A 20,219-nucleotide genomic window follows, 5' to 3' on the forward strand; every position below is an offset into this window, starting at 1 on the left:
TTAACAGACAATTGTTCAAAAGAAGCAAAGCTATTTCAAATAAATAAATCTTTAAAATTTTTAATACCAAATCTTTCCCATTCCTTATAGCCTTCATCTAATAATGAAGGCAGGAAAAGATGGTTATCTATAATAGAACTAGCCAGAGAAAAATTATTATATGTGTTGCTTAAATAGGGCTCAAAGAATGATAGAAACCCCTTTCCAGCCAGCACACAGTATCTTTGACCAACTAATATCAAGAAGGCCTCAAAATCAGGGCTGCCAGGCTGGGAAATAACTTCTTCCAGCAGGCTGTGAAATTGATGAGAAGTATCCTGAAAATGAGTAAATCATCCCAATAAACATACATATATATATATATATACATATATATATATATAAATAAAAGTTATATTATATCTTGATGTACATATGTGATTATTATGTACTGTGAATGCATGTGCATGGTGGTTGCTGTTCATCTGGTTGTATATGTAAAGTCAGAAGATAATAAACATGAACTGGAACTTGAGAGGAGCTGGAAGGGTTAATATATCATCCAAAATCATTGCCCACCACACAAAACATGAACTGCACTAGGTCAAATCTAGTATGCATACTGTGTGTATTGTGTATTTACTGTGTATGAATAATGGGTGTTGAATCCCCCCCTAAATTATTGGTGGAGTAGACAGTTCCCCACCTTCAGAAGAAGCTGGTACTTCATGATTCTCTGAACGGGTTTAATCAGTAAGTCATTCAGCTGAAGCCTGTGGCCCAGTCGCTGCTTCAACTCCTGAAAAACAAGCTTAAACATTACTGCAGAAAGGTAGTCAGCTTTTACATTTCAGGAACGTTGCTTTTTCCCAAGTTCGCCACATCCTGTGCAAATGGTTCTTGTTTTTGTTAAATATATTTAGCACTCTGCATGCAAGGAATGTCTCATACCAAGTATTAATACATTGAATGCTCTAGTTTTACTTCACCAGGCACTTGTGGAGAATATAATGCTTAAAGTTAGCAGAGCTGTGACCCTGGATTCAATGCCAATCCTTCAGGGATTGGAGGTAGTAAGCTCAACAGGAAAGTCTGCACATGCTGGGATTGTAGTGCAATCCACAAAAGTGCTGGAGAAACTCAGAGGACATGCAGGATCTATAGGAAGTGAAGGGTCACCAACACTTCAGGCCTGAGTCCCTCATCAAGGTGTATGCAAAAAACAGGCAGGCACCTGAGATGAGGAGGGAGGGAAGGGGGAGGAGTAAAGGGTAACAGGTAAAAGAAGTCATAGGTGGATAAAGGTAGAAGAACAGAAAAGAAATAGGTTGAGATTATGGGGGAAGGGTAGCTCTGAATGTAGAGGGTATGGAAGGGAGTGATGAGCTGGAGGGAAGGAGCAGAGGGATAAGGAGGTAGAGAGGCTCAGGGGAGGGGTTTAATGTAAACTGGAGGACAGTTAATGGCATATTGGTGTTTTGCCACTACTTTGTGGGTAGCCTCACTTTGGCAATGCATGAGACTACGGATAAGCATGGTGTGGAAATGGTGTGTGGAATTAAAATGGTTAACTGTTGGGAGATCCCTGATATTGCAGCGGACGGAGCAAAGGTGCTCGATAGAACAACCTCCCGGTCTGCCTCCACTTGAGATCAAGGCATGCTACCTCACAGATCTTAATCCAATTTCTGCATTGATAAAACCAGAACAAAATGAAAGACCACTCACTTCAAAATAGGTGTCGATGTACTCGGAGACGATATGTTCTGATCTGGGTTTATTCTGGCAATAAACCACGTACATGTGCAACCGTCGCTCCTGGAAAATAACGGATGTTCGTTCTGCTCAAGTTTTAACTCTTAAAAAAAGGACACAACACACAGGCCCCCACCATTTATCTTGGCACACAGACACAGGCCCCCACCGTTTATCTTGGCACACACACACAGGCCCCCACCGTTTATCTTGGCACACACACATTGCTTCCTTCTCTGGTCCTTCAGAAGGCAGAGGAAGGTTGTAGATGATTGTATTCTGCCTGGTGGTCGGTGAGCAGTGGTGTTCTGTGGGGCTCTGTCTTGGGACTCCTCCTCTGAGAATCACAGGCTAATAGATGAGAGATTATAGGTGGATATGGCTGGGAGGGGTGAAGTAGCCTAGAAGTGATAGTGGAGGTGAGTTTTATAAATGATGCAGATGAGGAATTGGAAGGGAGCCCTAAAAACTGGCATTGATTTAATGAGGTGTATAGCCTCTTACTAATGTTGTGAGGAAATATTGAAATCAATATGCTGACTGCAATCCATCAGGCACAGAGAAGTTAGGATGCTGGCTGATTAGTTGGATCCCATGCCATCAGCAGAATGCAGAAGCAGTTTTGCAATCCATTGCTTGTTAAAACTGCTCTCTTCAATTGGGATCCAAGACCCTTATGCATAGCTTTATACACAAGAAAATTTAACTAATGCAGGTCATTTCTGAATCAATAAAGGCCAAGGGCAGTGGTTATATGCTGGAGAGTGGGGAATAGTAGGGGCAAAACATAAACGTGATGGAGAAACTCAGCAGGTCTGGGCATGTGGGAAGGGGTAAAAGGGTCTGTATTGCAGCTCCTGTGATCTGAGCCCTTTGCCATGGTATGAGCAAAAAAATAGGCAGGCGCCTGAAATAAAAATGTGGCGGGAGGAGAAGAGAGGAAGGATATAGCTGGGAGGGTAGAAGAGAAGATAGCCCAGAAGTGAGCGGGAGAAGAGATAGCTCCTTGAATGGAGAAGGAAGGCATAGGGAGCTGGACAAAATGAAACAGAGAGATAGGGAAAGTGAGAGTGTCGAGGGAAGGGTTTTAATGAAAACCAGAGAAATTAATTATAATGCTGTCTAGTTGGGGACACCGAGATAGAATATTAGGCGTTGTACCTCCAATTTGCAGGTAGCCTCAGTTGGGCAGTGCATGGATAGATATGTTGGGAAGGGAATGGTGTGTGAAATTAAAATGGTTGGACACCGGGAGGCCCTTGCAATTGAAGCGGACAGAGCATTAAACTGTCTCCCATTCTGTAGAGGATGGGGTCCACGTTAGCTCCCTTTGGCTAGTGGATGCTAGAGAGAGGGTGCAGAGAAAATTTACAAAGATGCTGCCTGCCTGGATTAGAGAGCATGCCTAATGAGTAGTAGATCAGAGAATATGTTCTTTTGTCCTTGGAGTGACCGAGGATGAGTGGTGACCTGATAGAGGTGTATAAGATGATGAGAGGCATTGAAGGCCAGAGGCTTTTTCCCCCTGAAGTGAAATCACTAGCATAAGGGGGCATAGTTTTAAGGTCCTTGGGAGTAAGTACAGGGGAGGGTGACAGAAGTATGTTTTTCTCACAGAGGGATGGGTGCATGGAAAGCACTGCTAGTGACAGTAGTGGGGGCAGGAACAATAGGATCTTTAAAGAGACTATCAGATAGGTACATGAAACTGAGAGAAATGGAGAATTATGCAGTTGGGAAGTTCTAGGCAGTTGTTACTATAGGTTATTATGTTGGCACCACACTGCGGGCCAAGGGGCTGTACAGCGCTGTAGATTTCTATGTTTCAACTTTGAGAAGTTGAGCAGGGTCACCGCTGACTCACATGTTTTATGAAGAGCATTGGCAGTCTTTCTGGTTCTTCAATGCATTTCTCCAGCTCGGCTAAGAAGTAGCTGTGAATGAGAGAAAGATAATTTAATGACAGTCTGCCCTACATATTATTGCTATTATGGATTCCTTTCGACACAGTGCGATGGGGAGATAAATTTTCATCGGCGGGGGGGGGGGGGGTGATATTTTATTGAAGAGATTGCAGGCTACAGAATATGGAGCCAAGCACTTCCCTGGTAGGGAGAGTGAGAACAGTCGGAACCAAAGGGCTCTGATCCAAAACATCGACCATTCTTCCTCTGTCATGGATGCCATTGGACACACTGAGCTCCTCCCCTGGATTGCAACTCAGGATCTCGCAGGTTTACTGCTGAAAATAGATCAATGGGTTGCAAAATACTGCATATGCTGGAAACCTGAGGTGAAATCAGACAAAATGGCCAGGACCCTCAGCAGGAAAGAGTCTGCGGGGATGTGGGGGAGGGGAGGGGCCAATGTTTCAGGTTCATCAGATCATCCTTTTCAAGGCATAACCATAGGAGCTGTAATGCGGACCCTTTACCCCTTCCCACACACCCTGTTAGGCCTTGCAAGGGGAGTGATTCACTTGCTCTTTTTCCAAATTAGGGAACTTGTGGACCATGTCCATGGATCATTCAAAGCTGTGGCACAGGCTGATAGTGATATTAAGAAGGAGTGTTGTGTGTCAGCTATTTCAGACCAGAGTAACACCCCAAATGGAATATGGTGCCCATTTCTGGATGCTATAGAGAGGGTGCATAGGAAATTTACAAGGATGCAGCCGGGATAGGAGAGCATGGCTTATGAGAATAGGATGAGTGAACTTGGTCTTTTCTCTTTGGTGCGACAGAGGAACAGAGGATGAGGGATGACCTGATAGAGGTGTATAAGATTATGAGAGACATTGTCATGTAGATGGCCTGTGGCTTTTTCCCTGTGCTGAAATGGCTAATATGAAGGAACATAAAGATGTTTGGGAGTAAGTACAGGGTGGGGGGAGGGGGCTGGATAAAAGATATGTCTTTCATACAGAGAATGGAGGGTGCTGACTACGATAGCAGTTAGACAGGTACACAGAACTGAAAAATGGAGGATTATGCAGTTGGGAAATTCTGCACGTTTGTTAGAATAGATTATTAGGTTAGTACAACACTTTGGTCAGAAGGATGTGTTGCTGATGTCTAGGTTCAATGTTCTAACACCATTGGTCACTGTCCTCAATGCAGAATGTGAACCATCTACAACCACCCTCTGCCTTCTCTGGGCAAGCCAATTCTGTATCCACAAACAAGACCTCCCTTAATTCCATGCCTCCTTGCTTTCTGAATGAACTTCGCATGGGGAACATTATCAAATGCCTTACTGAAATTCTGATACACTGCATTCACCAGTCTACCTTCATCAATATGCTTTGTTACACCCTCAAATAATTCAAACAGGCTTATTTCAGATAGGACCGGTCTGCCAACATGAGAAAAATTGCAATCCTTCAGGTCTAGGCTGAGTTTGGATTCAAGTCTCAGATATTAAAGGAGAAATTCACTCCTCACCCTCACTATAAACTTTGAAGAACAATATACCTCTTGATGGACCAGATCATGAAGCCTGGCACTGAAACACCACTACTAACCAACGAGGAGGCGTACAACAGTGTAAGCTGCCGTATTGACCGTGTTTCATTGATGATGTAGCATTCTTACTCTTTGTGCCATTCGTAGATCTGGTGAACATTCCCGAACACTATTTTATCCTTCCCCTTCATATCTTCAGGCACTCCGCTTTCATTCATTGTTGCAATATATCCCTGGAAAATAAAATAACAACTTTTGTTATGTGCACAGACTTGGTTGGAATTGCATGGGAAAGGGTTTTGAGAGTTAACTGCAGGCCCTAGTGACCAGCATTTTGGGCCAAAGTAAAGGAGGTGCCTTCTCTTATCTTGGCAAGACAGCAAACCTCTTGGCCCAACCCTGGGAAAAATGAATCCCAAAGCAATTATGTAAGGAACCACAGAATCAAGAAATAGTAGACTTATGGATAAATGTGACCAATAGGTGGATGCTGAATTCTTCAGGTTATCTGACTAGCCTGAGGTGGGTAACTTGTAACAGTATAGACCCAATGCATTTATGGTGTAAAATGAGGAAGAAACTCACCTCTTTACAGGGAATTTCTCTTCCCTGTCACTCGAACCTACCTCTCACTAATCAGGTTGCACAGCCAAGGGCAAGAAAGACCTGAGCCCATCATCAAGGTATGAGCAAAAAGCAGGCAGATGTCTGAATAAAAAGCTGGGGGAAGAGAGAAGGGAGGAAGGGGCAGGGGGAGGAGCATAGGCAAACAGGGTAGAAGAGAAAAAAGCAGAGGTGGGAGGAGGTATCTCTCTGAATGGAGAGGGAAAAGGGTGGGAGCTGGAAGAAAGACTCAGGGGAGAGTTTAAGGGAAACTGAAGATGTTAATGTTAATGCCATCTGGATGGAAAGTGCACAGATGTAATATTAGGTATGTTTCCACCAATTTGTAGGTTGCATCAGTTTGACAATGCATGAGGCCTTGGTTAGACATGTCAATGGGGGAACATACGTGGAGTTAAAATGTCTGGCCACTGGGCAGTCCCTGTAATAGAGAGATAGATGTTGTGGATAGAGCGAAGGTGCTAATGAAACAATCTCCCTGTCTGTGTGTTCTTCCCCCCCCCACCTTTTTATTCAGGTGTTTACCTGCTTTTTTGCACATATTTTGAAAAAGGGCTCAGTCCCAAAATGTTGCTGCATGACCTGCTGAGTTTCTCCAGCACTTTTTATGTATTGCACTCGACCCCAGCATCTGCAGACTTTCCTGTTTCACACATCTGTACAGTTGAGTTTCTGTTCCCTATCAATTGAACCTACCCTTTGCAACATTAATCATAAACCACTCCAACACCACAAAAAGGACTGTATACATCACTGTAACACCACATTTTTCTTGATGACTATGAATGTTCATTATCGATCTATATTTTGGATGTATTAGCTTTTTAATTTATTGTACACTGTTGTAGTTCCTTTCATGAATTACATCTTTACCTGAAGCAACGCGTATGACAAAAAACTCATTATGATTAATGCACATTCCCACTATGACACTGACCTGCGGTCTCTTGGACAGTGACAAAAAAGCCCAAAGCAAGCCTGAGGAACACCACCTCATCTGCAAGTTGCATTCTTCTAGATTTTACCTTGAATTCAATGACTTGATTTCTCAATCTGTATCTTCTGTCATTATTGTTGTTTCTTCTCTCTCTCTCTCTCTCTCTCTCACTTTCTTTCTCTCTGGGAGTGGAGGACATGCTCAGGCTGACTTGCTGGGAACATCTCCCTGTTCTGCATGTTGTAATTTCCCCATCCTTTCATCCATGTGCTATTTCTCTCTCTGACAGCTCAAGTTCACTCATCACCCAGATACTCTTGTTGACATCCCCATGGTGACCTGGTTTTACCCGATGAGAGACACATCACCTTCTCACCCATCCCTTTGCTTTACAAGTTTTGTCTCCTTCGTGGTGCTCAACCTGAAATGTTGACTCTGTTTCTCTTCCCACAGATGCTGCCTGACCTGCTGAGTGTTTCCAGCATTCTCTGCTTTTGCTCCAGCAATGTCCTCACTTTGCACTCCCCATTGCAAGGGCAGATTTACCCTCAGTTCATTGACACTTTTACCCTCTTCGCCACCAGCTGTGTGGCACTCCCGTCACACAGAGCAGCTTCCGGAGACCTTTTCCGATCCTCAAATGGTTCTGGTGCAGATGAGGGAATTGATTTATCTTTGAGGTCAAAGCAGATGTGGGAGGTTGAGAGTGTAGTCACTGGTTCACGTTTGCTTAACGCTCTCGTGAGAATAATGAAGGCGGAAACATCAACTCACACTGATAAAAATGAACAAAGGCATCAAGAATAAAACAAAACTACAGAAAACTTCTCAGCACCAGTGCAGATTAAAAACATTGTGATAACTTGGAATTGTACGGGGCCTGAACACTGGTAAAATGTCCCGAGACAGTAAGCAAAACTACAGTCATGCAAACCTCAAAATATTGATGACATTAAAATTAAGAAGGTCTACAAAAACATAGTGATAAATACGTACCTCCACGATAAAACCCAGATCAGCCACATATAATTTTTCAGTTTCTACAAGTTCTTGTAGGACGTACCTATGTTGAAAGAGGACAGTTTTAGAGACATAAGGGGTTAAAGTGTACCTTACTGCTGCAACCATCTGTTGAGAGGTTTCAATATTCCTGGTGTCCAGTTTTCCCCTGGAGTCTCCAGCAATTAACCTGATTTTCGACACTCCTGACAAAGGGCTCAGGCCTTAAACTTTGATTGCCTTTTACTTCCTGTAAATGGTGAGTTTATGCCTGCTTATTCAATGTTGTTGTACACTCTATGCAAAAGAGTGCCTCTGGCAGGGGTGGCCAATGTGTCAAAATAAACAGCGACAAGGAGGTCTCACGAGTACTGGCCTTGGTGGATGTATTTGGCTTCGTATAATTGAGAGCGATGAAGGAGGATGAGTGTGCCACGTGTAGCAGAAACAGGTATATGTTCCTTGTATGTCTGGGGCAGTGGTGCGGGGGGTGGGGCCTCCCTTCAAGTGACACCCTGGGCACGTGCCATGCCTACCATACCCTAGATATGCCCCTGTGTACACTGTTATTGTACAGTAAAGCCCTTTAGCCCATGTTTTTGTGCCAACCTATAGAAACCCACTCAACAAGACGAGACCCAATACCACAAATGGCTGTGATGCTTCACTACCCGATGAGCTGAACATCTTTTATGTTCACTTTGAAAAGGAGAACTCAGTGGTACCAATGAGAATCCCTGCAGAAGTTGATAACATTGAGGCCAAAATCAGAACATCCTTCAAGAGAGTGAACACTTGCAAGGCATCAGGACCTGATGGCATACCTGCAAGGGTACTGAAAATCAGTGCAAACCTAGGCAAAGTGTTCACAGACTTTCTCAATCTCTCACTGCTACACTCAGCAGTTCCCACTTGCTTCAAAAGGGCATTAATTATATTGGTGCCCAAGAGAGCAGAGTGAGCTGCCTCGATGACTAACACCTAGTAGCCCTCACATTTACTGTCATCAAATGCTTTCGGGGGTTGGCAATGACCAGCATTTACTCATACCTAACTAAAGATCTGGATCAATTGCAATTCGCTTATCCCCACAATCACCCCACAGCAGGTGAAAACTCACTGGTTCCCCACTTGGCTCTGGATCACCTAGACAACAGCAACATGTAAAGCTGGTTACTCTTCATTGACAACAGGTCAGCTTTTAGCACCTTAGTGCTGGTCAACACGCTCAAAAACATGGGCCTCTGCAACAACATCCTTCATTTCATCATCAGATGACCACAGTCAGTATGAATTGGATACAATGTCTTCTCCTCACTGACAATCAACACACAGGCACTTCAATGATGTGTGCTTAGCCCACTGCTCTACTTGCTCTACACCCATGACTGTGTGGCTGGGCACAATTCAAATACCATCTTCTTTCTTTGGCTTGGCTTCGCGGACGAAGATTTATGGAGGGGGTAAAGGTCCACGTCAGCTGCAGGCTCGTTTGTGGCTGACAAGTCCGATGCGGGACAGGCAGACACGGTTGCAGCGGCTGCAGGGGAAAATTGGTTGGTTGGGGTTGGGTGTTGGGTTTTTCCTCCTTTGCCTTTTGTCAGTGAGGTGGGCTCTGCGGTCTTCTTCAAAGGAGGTTGCTGCCCGCCAAACTGTGAGGCGCCAAGATGCACGGTTTGAGGCGATATCAGCCCACTGGCGGTGGTCAATGTGGCAGGCACCAAGAGATTTCTTTAGGCAGTCCTTGTACCTTTTCTTTGGTGCACTTCTGTCACGGTGGCCAGTGGAGAGCTCGCCATATAACACGACCTTGGGAAGGCGATGGTCCTCCATTCTGGAGACGTGACCCACCCAGCGCAGCTGGATCTTCAGCAGCGTGGACTCGATGCTGTCGACCTCTGCCATCTTGAGTACTTCGACGTTAGGGATGAAAGCGCTCCAGTGGATGTTGAGGATGGAGCGGAGACAACGCTGGTGGAAGCGTTCTAGGAGCCGTAGGTGATGCCGGTAGAGGACCCATGATTCGGAGCCAAACAGGAGTATGGGTATGACAACGGCTCTGTATACGCTTATCTTTGTGAGGTTTTTCAGTTGGTTGTTTTTCCAGACTCTTTTGTGTAGTCTTCCAAAGGCGCTATTTGCCTTGGCGAGTCTGTTGTCTATCTCGTTGTCGATCCTTTCATCTGATGAAATGGTGCAGCCGAGGTAGGTAAACTGGTTGACCGTTTTGAGTTTTGTGTGCCCGATGGAGATGTGGGGGAGCTGGTAGTCATGGTGGGGAGCTGGCTGATGGAGGACCTCAGTTTTCTTCAGGCTGACTTCCAGGCCAAACATTTTGGCAGTTTCCGCAAAACAGGACGTCAAGCGCTGAAGAGCTGGCTCTGAATGGGCAACTAAAGCGGCATCGTCTGCAAAGAGTAGTTCACAGACAAGTTTCTCTTGTGTCTTGGTGTGAGCTTGCAGGTGCCTCAGATTGAAGAGACTGCCATCCGTGCGGAGCCGGATGTAAACAGCGTCTTCACTGTTGAGGTCTTTCATGGCTTGGTTCAGCATCATGCTGAAGAAGATTGAAAAGAGGGTTGGTGCGAGAACACAGCCTTGCTTCACGCCATTGTTAATGGAGAAGGGTTCAGAGAGCTCATTGTTGTATCTGACCCGACCTTATTGGTTTTCGTGCAGTTGGATAATCATGTTGAGGAACTTTGGGGGACATCCGATGCGCTCTAGTATTTGCCAAAGCCCTTTCCTGCTCACGGTGTCGAAGGCTTTGGTGAGGTCAACAAAGGTGATGTAGAGTCCTTTGTTTTGTTCTCTGTACTTTTCTTGGAGCTGTCTGAGGGCAAAGACCATGTCAGTAGTTCCTCTGTTTGCGCGAAAGCCGTACTGTGATTCTGGGAGAATATTCTCGGTGACACTAGGTATTATTCTATTTAGTAGAATCCTAGCGAAGATTTTACCTGCAATGGAGAGCAGCGTGATTCCCCTGTAGTTTGAGCAGTCTGATTTCTCGTTTTTGTACAGGGTGATGATGGTGGCATCACGAAGGTCCTGAGGCAGTTTTCCTTGGTCCCAACAAAGCTTTAAAAACTCATGCAGTTTGGCATGCAGAGTTTTGCCGCCAGCCTTCCAGACCTCTGGGGGGATTCCATCCATACCTGCTGCTTTGCCACTTTTCAGTTGTTCGATTGCCTTATATGTCTCATCCTGGGTGAGGACCTCATCCAGCTCTAGCCTTAGGGGCTGTTGAGGGAGCTGGAGCAGGGCGGAATCTTGGACTGAGCGGTTGGCACTGAAAAGAGATTGGAAGTGTTCTGACAATCGGTTGAGGATGGAGATCTTGTCGCTGAGGAGGACTTTTCCGTCTGAGCTGCGCAGCGGGCTTTGGACTTGGGGTGAGGGGCCGTACACAGCCTTTAGAGCCTCGTAGAAACCCCTGAAGTCGCCAATGTCCGCGCTGAGCTGGGTTCATTTGGCGAGGCTAGTCCACCACTCATTTTAGATCTCCCGGAGTTTGCACTGAAGATGGCTGCATGTGCGACGGAAGGCTTGTTTCTTCTCTGGACAGGACGGCTTTGTAAGGTGAGCCTGGTGGGCAGTTCGCTTCTTTGCCAGCAGCTCCTGGATTTCCTGGCTGTTTTCGTCGAACCAGTCCTTGTTTTTCCTGGAGGAGAAGCCCAGTACCTCTTCAGTGGATTGCAGTATGGTAGTCTTCAACTGATCCCAGAGGGTTTCAGGGGACGGGTCCGTGAGGCGGGTTGCATCGTCGAGCTTTGCTTTGAGGTTTGCCTGGAAGTTTCCTCTCGCTTCGTCTGACTGCAGGTTTCCAACATTGAACCTCTTTCTGGGGGCTTTACTGTTCCTGGGCTTTGGCTTGAAGTGAAGGTTGAGCTTGCAGCGAACCAGCCGGTGGTCAGTGTGGCATTCCGCGCTGGGCATGACCCTGGTGTGGAGCACATCTCGTTTGTCACTTTCTCGCACCAGGATGTAGTCCAGGATGTGCCAGTGTTTGGATCGGGGATGCATCCAGGTAGTCTTAAGGCTGTCCCTCTGCTGAAAAAGGGTGTTTGTAATGACAAGCCGCTGTTCTGCGCAGAAATACCATCTACAAATATACGAATCACACCACTGTTGGCAGAATCACAGATGGCAATGAGGAATCGTACAGGAGTGAGATAGATCAGCTCGCTGAGTGATGTCACAACGACAACCTTGCAGTCAATGTTAGCAAAACTATGGGATTGATTGTGGACCTTTGGATGGGAAATCAGGAGAACATGAACCAGTCCTCATCTCAGGGTCAGCGACTGAAAGGGTTATGAACTTCAAATTCCTGGCTGTCAATTTCTCTGAAAATCTGTCCTGGGGCCTCCATGTTATTGTAATCGTGAAGAGGGCTTTCCAGTGGCTATACTTCGTGAGGAGTTTGAGGAGATTTGCTGTGTCATCAAAGACTCTTTCAAATTTTGACATGTACTGTGGAGAGCATTCTGACTGGTCGCATCACTTTCTGGTACGGAGGTGACAATGCACAGGACAGGAAAAGACACAGAGGGTTGTGAACTTGGCCAGCACCATCATGGGCATCGGTATTCACTCCATTAAGGACATCTACAAGAGGCGGTGTCTTAAGAAAAACAGCCTCTATCCTCAAGGACCCTCACCACCCAGGCCCTGCCCTCTGCTGCAATCAGGAAGGAGGTACAGGAACCTGAAGAAGAACACCCAAAATCAGCTTCAGCCCCTCTATCATCAGATTTCTGAATGGACAATGAACCACAGACACCACCTCACTTTCTCTCTTCTTTTGCACTGATTCATTTATTTTTAGGGGTGTAATTTTTTGCAATATTTGCACCTGTAAATCTATTGCAAAACAATAAATTTTGTGACATGTTCATGACAATAAGTCCTGATACTGATTCTGAGAATCTACTATTGCTTTGGTAAAAAGGTGCTAGTTGCCGCCCCTATTAAATCACCTCTTATCCTTGTTCAAAGAAAAAAGCCCTAGCTCTTCACATTGCCTCATAGGACACATTTTTCAATTTAGGCATCATCCTTGAAAATCTCCTCTGAGCTCTCTCCAAAGCTTCCTCATCCATCCTGTAATGCGGTGACCAGAATTGAAAATAATATTCCAAGTGCTGTCGAACCAGAATTTCATAGAGCTACAACATTACCTCATGATTGTTGAACTCAATTATCTGATGAATGAAGTTAAGCATTTTTAACTACCCTATCAATCTGCGCAGCAATCTTGAGAGATATATGGATTTGGACCCTGAGATCCCTTTGTTCTTCCATACTGTTAAGAATCCAACCATTAACTGTGTACTCTGGCTTCAAGTTTGACCCTCCAAAATGCATCACTTCACACTTATCCAGACTGAACTCCATTTGCTACTTTTTAACCCAAATCTACTTCCTGTCTATATACTGTTGTAATCTACAACAATCTTCTACACTCCACACACCTCCAACCTTTGTGTCATCAGCAAACTTACAGACCTATCTCTCTACCTTTTCTCCCGGATCATTTAATTACAAAGAGCAGGGGTCCCAGAAGAGATCCCTACGGAACTCCACCATAGTCACTAACCTCCTTCCATCCACTACTACCCTTTTCTTTCTGCAAGCAAGCCAATTTTGAATCCACACAACCAAGGTTGCACATGACCTGCCCATCATAAAACTGTGCTGTCCATCCCTGAGAAGCCTATACTTCTTGTAATGGAGTAGATAATTTGGAAGAATTTGGTAATCAGAGTAGGTTAATACATACACACATTTTAAAACAGATCTTATTTGAAATACTGAAGAATTCATATTCAGTAACTTTACAGAAAATATGGAGAATGCTATGCACATTTCACAAGTAGGTGCTAATTGAAATGACATCATGAAATGAATAGACCATTGTTTGGATTGGAGACAGGCTGGCTGGTTGAATAACTACAAGGCTTTTGACCTTTCTACTAAGTGCTCACAGAAAGATCACTCCTGGATTTTGTTTACCTAAGCTAACAGTTTGATCAAGAAGGATAACTCCTGGGGGCATGACAAGATGGCGTAGAGGACAGACATGCAGTCCCACCCTTCCTCAGCTAGTTTTTTAAGCACCTGTTTTTAAAGTTTATAAAAGTGATTAAAATTAGTATTTTTACTTTTTGGAACATTAGTGGGTTATAATGGCTACTAATGTAAAAAAAATGAAAACTCAACTGCAGAAGAAATGACCTTTTAAAAGTGATGAAGAATTGAGGCCTACCTGTTCAATTGAAGCCACGGACCCAACGTTTGGAACCTCCAAGGTGCAGAGGACTCATACTTAGCCTGGCTAAGTATGACGCTGGCGCCGATCTTGCCTCCGCAAGATGGCGCCGCCTTGACGATGAGTTCAGCCAATGCCGAACCGCGCGTCCGCGATGTCGGGCGCACAAGTGACCTGGCTGAGAGTAGAGGCCTTGAGCCCGGGCTGCTGTCGGGTGGGCTAGGGACACGCTGAATGCCGTCGGAAGTCGCACCTGCTTAGTCCCTGGCCTTACCAGGCATGCGCGGTGCTTCAAGGGTCCGGGACTTGTTGGACCGTGTGTGGGCTGTGGGGGGCCCGAGCGGTGGCATCCTGACATGGTTGGGATGCCGTCGTCAGGTATATAGACCCGCAGCTGCACCAGGAGGGGACCGACAATGCTGGAAGAAGAAGAAGACGACTTACCTTTACTGAGCAGGTTACAGGAACAATTGGAGGTGGAGACCAGAGAAGGTAGGCCTCAAAAAGTGGAACTGAAATCTGGAATGGAGTCTGTGTGTACAGTCCTGGAAGGGATTGCTTATCAAATGGACAATATGTTTAAACAAATGACTCAAGGATTTTTAGAAGTGACAACCAAAATGACTACTATGTCTGAAGATGTGTCTGCAGTTAAGAGTGATGTTAATAAATGTATTAAATCAGTGGATACAGTGCAAGAAATTAAAAAAAAATTTAAACAGCTGTTCTTGAATGCAAAAATCAAGTTGAACGTAATAGGGAAAGAATGGAAAAATGGAAGATTCCTTTGTGGATTGGGAAATTCAGAAGAAAGACATTGAAAAAAATTGATTCATTGGAAAGTTAAAGTCGAAGAAATAATGTGAAAATTGTGAGTCTTCCAGAAGATATTGAAAGGTCCGATCCAATAACATTTTTTAAGAACTGGATTCCTGAGGTGTTGGGCAAGGAGTTTTTTTTCGGAAGTCCTAGAATTGGAATGGGCACATAGAGCGTTACGAAAGAAACCGTTACCGGGACAACAGCCACGGGTGGTTTTAATTCGTTGTTTGAAATACCAGGACAGAGAAATGATATTACAGTTGGCGGTGCAGAAGGCACGACAAAGTCAAACTTCAATGATGGTCCAAAATAACAGAGTATTTTTCTATGCAGATTTGAGTCAGGAGATTATTAGGCGACGTCGGGAAATTAACTTGGCTAAAGAAATATTGTGGCGAAAGGGTTATAAATTTGCTTTTCGATACTCTGTAGTATTAAAAGTCTTTTATGGTAATTTTCAATCTCAATTATTTGAAAATTACCATGATGCATTAATTTCTGCTAATTTACTACCAGATTTGCAAGGATATGCAAAATCTTCGCTGCTGTCGCCTAAAAAGGTAAATGGAAATGGAAATGGGAATGGGAAGAACAGGAAAAATGGGAAGAATGGAAAGAAAGAAGTTTTAACACAAAGTTTTATTGACATTGAAGATCCGGAACAATCATTGGGAATGGAGTCACTGGGTTGAATATATTTACAGTATTTGATTGTGTTGATGTGAATAATGTATTTCCGGCCGGGGTGGTGGGGGGGGTGGGGAGTGTAGACAGCACTGAAATCTTTGATAGTCATCCACCACTAGTGGGGTTTACCATACCCAGTTTTTTTTAGGGTGTTACTTACCTTTGGGTAATTTTTTTGGGGATAATTAATATTCCCTTTTTTTTACATTTTCTTTAAATATCTAGGGGAGGGATAGTGATTTAAGTTATTATAAGGGGAGCGATATTTTGTAGTGAGAGATTATATTGTTAATTTGTAAAGATGTTTAATTTGAAATTTGCATCTTTTAATGTTCAGGGGTTAAATAATCCGATTAAGCAAAAGCGAGTTTTGGCTTATATTAAGAAAATGAAAATTGACATTATCTTTTTACAAGAAACTCATTTGACTGAAAAAGAACACTTGAAATTGAAGAGAGATTGGGTTGGGGATGTGTTTTTTTTCTTCATTTAATTCTAAGGCAAGAGGTGCAGCAATTTTAATTCATAAGAATTTGCCTTTTGAATTACAAAATATGGAAGGAAATGTTGGACGGGTCTTAAGGGTGAATTGTAAAGTTTTTGCTGAACCTTGGACTTTCCTCAATGTTTATGCACCTAATGTAGATGATGAGCGTTTTATTTCTGATGCTTTTTTGTTGTTAAATCAAGCTAATGAAAATATCACAGTTGGGGGAGATTTTAATTGTGTTTTGGATCCTTTACTGGATAAATCTCCAAAAAGTATAAAGAAATCAAAGATGGAGACACAAATTGGGGCCTTGATGAAGGACTTAAATTTGGTGGATATTTGGAGAAGGGTCAATCCTACGGAGAAGGATTTCTCTTTTTATTTGTCCCGACATGATTCATTTTCCAGAATAGATTTTTTTTAGTATCGGCACATTTACAAGGATGAGTATTCCAGGCGGAATATAAAAGTAGGGTTATATCGGATCATTCTTTATTATTTTTTTCTTGCGTAAGTTCAGAAGTGGTACATTCATCTTATAGATGGAGATTTAATAGTGTTGAAAAAAACAGAATTTGTAACTTTTGTTAAGGAACAGATTACTTTGTTTTTGACTGAGAATGCTAATTCTGTAGATAGTCGTTTTGTATTATGGGATGCATTAAAAGCTTATTTAAGAGGGAGATTATTAGTTATACTACTAAAGTTAAGAAAGTTATGAGAGTTTGGAACTGGAGAAGCAAATTGCTGACTGAATTGGAGAAGAAATTTCAGAAAGATGTGACAGAAGATTAAAAAAAGTGGCTTTGGCTAATTTGAAATTACGTTATAATACAGTACAAATTTATCAATTTGAGCATTTAATTAATCGATCTAAGCAATGTTATTATGAGTTGGGTGAGAAGGCACATAAGGTACTAGAGTGGCAGTTAAAGACGGAACAGGTTTCATGGACTATTAATGTTGTTAAAAAGAATTCAACAGTTACTTATAAACCTCAGGAAATCAATGAACAGCTTTATTAATTTTACAAAAAAATTGTATACTTCTGAGGTGAGACAGGATAGTGGTTCTATTGAATCTTATTTATCTAAATTAATGTTACCAGCATTGGAAGAGGAGGATGTTATGGAATTGGAAGCTCCGTTTACAGAATTTGAGATTAAGGAAGCTATGTTGGAGATGCCAAATGGGAAGTCACCAGGGGATAATGGATTTTCTGTGGAATTTTATAAAATTTTTAATGAAGATTTATCCTCTGTGTTTGAGGAGGTATTACAACAAGTAAATGAAGAGCATGAGTTGCTGGAATCTTGTTCTAGTGCTTTAATTACTGTAATTCTGAAAAAAGATAGAGTCTAGTTGAAAGTGTCTTCGTATAGACCTATTTCTTTACTGAATGTATATTATAAAATCATAGCGAAAGTCTTAGCAAATCGTCTTGCCAAGTATTTATCTAAATGAATACATATTGATCAAACAGGTTTTATTAAGAATAGAAATGCTTCAGATAATATTCTTTGATTAATTACTTTGGTCAATGCATATTGACAGCAGCGCAACCATCCAATGGTGGTTGTGCTTGACGCTGAAGAAGCTTTTGACAGGGTTGAATGGGATTTTTTGTTTAAGGTGTTGGAAAAGTTTAAATTTGGCCATTTTTTTATTGGTTGGGTTAAAGCTTTATATACGAACCTGACTGCCAGGGTGGTGACAAATGGTCAAGTTTCATTACTGTTTAAATTGACATGTTCGACCTGACAAGGGTGTCCATTGTCACCAGCCCTGTTTGCATTGGCTATTGAAGTGTTAGCTCAAACAATAAGACAGAATGAACAGATAAGAGGGACGAGAGTTATGGATGAAGAGTATAAGATTAATCTATTTGCAGATGATGTTTTGGAATATTTGACAAATCCACAACAATCATTGGCGCATTTGCGGGAATGTTTATTACAATATGGAACATTATCTGGATACAAGGTTAATTGTATTAAGAGTGAAATTTTGCCAGTTGGAGAAGGAGATTATTCAGAATATAAAAATATTATTAAATTGAAATGGTCTGATAAAATTAAATATTTAGGAATAATTGTCAATGTTTATTATCAATCTTTATATAAGTTAAATTATGTCCCTTTATTAAAAAAGATTAAAGCAGATTTAATTAAGTAGAAAGATCTACCGTTAACTTTAATTGGCCAAGTTAATTGTATTAAGATGAATATTTTTCCTCTAATTCAATATTTATTTCAATCAATACTGTGTTCTCTTTCAAAGGGATTTTTCCAGGATTTAAATAAAGCTATGAGAGAATTTTTATGGAAAGGCAAATTACCGCAGGTAGCATTATATAAACTTACTTGGAAGTATACGTAAGGTGGGCTTCAATTACCCCATTTTCAAAATTATTATGAAGCAGCCCAGTTGAAATTTATTAGTAGACTGATGGATTTGGACCAACCCCTGAGTTGGGCTAAAGTTGAGATAGCTTGTATTTCTGAAGTTGCGGAGCATCAATTTATATTTTGATGGAATATAAATTTGTTGTGGGAATATAATATGCTGATATTAAAACATCTATTAAAGGTATGGACTAAAAAAATAAGATTTTATGATCAAAAGGTAAATTTTCAATTTTAACCCCATTATATAACAATCAGCTTATTCCTTTTTCAATGTTTAATGATCATTTAAAGAGTTGGGACTCTAAGGGTAGAAAGATATTACAAGATTGTTTTGTAGAAAGACAGTTTCTTTCAATCAACTTCGAGCTTTGGTGAAAGATATGTATGGTAGAGAGATGATTTTACCTGTATTGACGGAATTCAAGTCTTTGATTTCTTCTATACCAAAAAAGGGTTATATTTCTGTTATGTACCAAGTATTACAAGACAATAGGATAAACTGGAATGGGAGAAGTCTAAGCTTAAATGGGAAAATGATTTAGCCTTTTTTTTTCCTGAAGACTATTGGGCAGATATGTATCATGATAGTGTTACTAAATTGATGAATGTATGGTATGGAATGGTTAATTATAATTTTCTACATCAGTTGTATTTAATCCCAGAGAAATTGAAAAAATATGGTTTTAGTAATTTGGACTCTTGTTTTAGATGTATGTACTGGTACTTTTTTACATGCTGTTTGGTCTTGTGTTCATGTACAACCATTTTGGCAAGAAATTTGGTTAACTTTAGAAAAATTATATGACATTAAGTTACCACTAGATCCATCTATTTTTTAATGGGTTATAGGATTCCTTTAAAGGGATTAGGGTCGGATAAATTTCAAATTGCATTTGTACGCTTAGCATTGTCTGTCACTCGAAAATGTGTAGCAAGTACATGGAAAGATAACATAGTGATTAATATAATGCGGTGCATAATGAATTGAAAGCTTGTATTGTTATGGAAAAAATTACATATAATCTGCATGACAAATATTCTTTTTTTGTTAATAAGTGGTTACCATATTTGTAATATATGCATTTAGATGTATTTTGATTTATTTTATATTCTTAGTTTCTGTTTATATATTTTTGGCTCTCCTTAAGAGCTGGCTGATAAGGTGGGAGGGTGGGTGGGGACTCGTGTGTGTGTATATATATATAAATAAATAAATATATATATATACATATAAAATTGTCTTTATGGAATGTATGCTGTATTATTACTAATGATCTTTCAATTAAATAAAGTTTTGAAAAAAAAGAAGGATAACTCCTGTTGTTTGCTGAAGAAGGTGGGGGGTTTTGCAAGTGAGAGAGTCACATGGGCTTTCTAGCAGTCTCAGTTGGGGAGAGAGCGAGAGAGGGGGAAACAAGCTCTATCAGCTAGTGTGTGTGTGACACTGAAAGAGACTGAACAGTCACGGCTGAAACAAGCAGGAGAATCTTGGTGGAAACAGAAAGTTTCAGAGCAGTGGATGGCTGGAAGTGCTATTTGTCTGATGTTTCTCTTAGAATAAGGGGAACAGAAAGGAACTCTGTGGTAGCCTGAAAGAAAAAGGTTATAATTTGGAGAACACTGATGGGAAAAGTTTCATCAGTGAGACATTGAGGTGACTAATGGTGGTACCTCAGTTGTGGAAATCCTGGAACAACAAATCTCTCTCTCGGCAAACCCTACAAGAACTTTCCTGAGTGGTAAACATTTACCTTTCGAGCACCAAAGCTTTATACATGTTAAA

At 41.9% G+C, this 20,219-nt stretch overlaps 1 protein-coding gene across 1 annotated transcript in view; it reads right to left on the bottom strand.

Annotated features, from left to right (window-relative positions):
- Nucleotides 1-20,219, bottom strand: part of LOC138761735 (rho guanine nucleotide exchange factor 25-like) — a 57,090-nt gene that overhangs the window by 23,383 nt on the left and 13,488 nt on the right. Inside the window, exons 4-8 of the mRNA XM_069934389.1 lie at nt 7,756-7,822; nt 5,328-5,431; nt 3,599-3,668; nt 1,708-1,797; nt 686-778 (exon numbers count right to left, since the gene is read on the bottom strand). Coding sequence (XP_069790490.1) covers nt 686-778; nt 1,708-1,797; nt 3,599-3,668; nt 5,328-5,431; nt 7,756-7,822 — 424 coding nt within the window. The remainder of the gene's footprint in view (nt 1-685; nt 779-1,707; nt 1,798-3,598; nt 3,669-5,327; nt 5,432-7,755; nt 7,823-20,219) is intronic.

Source organism: Narcine bancroftii, chromosome 4 (assembly GCF_036971445.1).
Source record: "Narcine bancroftii isolate sNarBan1 chromosome 4, sNarBan1.hap1, whole genome shotgun sequence".
NCBI lineage: Eukaryota > Metazoa > Chordata > Chondrichthyes > Torpediniformes > Narcinidae > Narcine > Narcine bancroftii.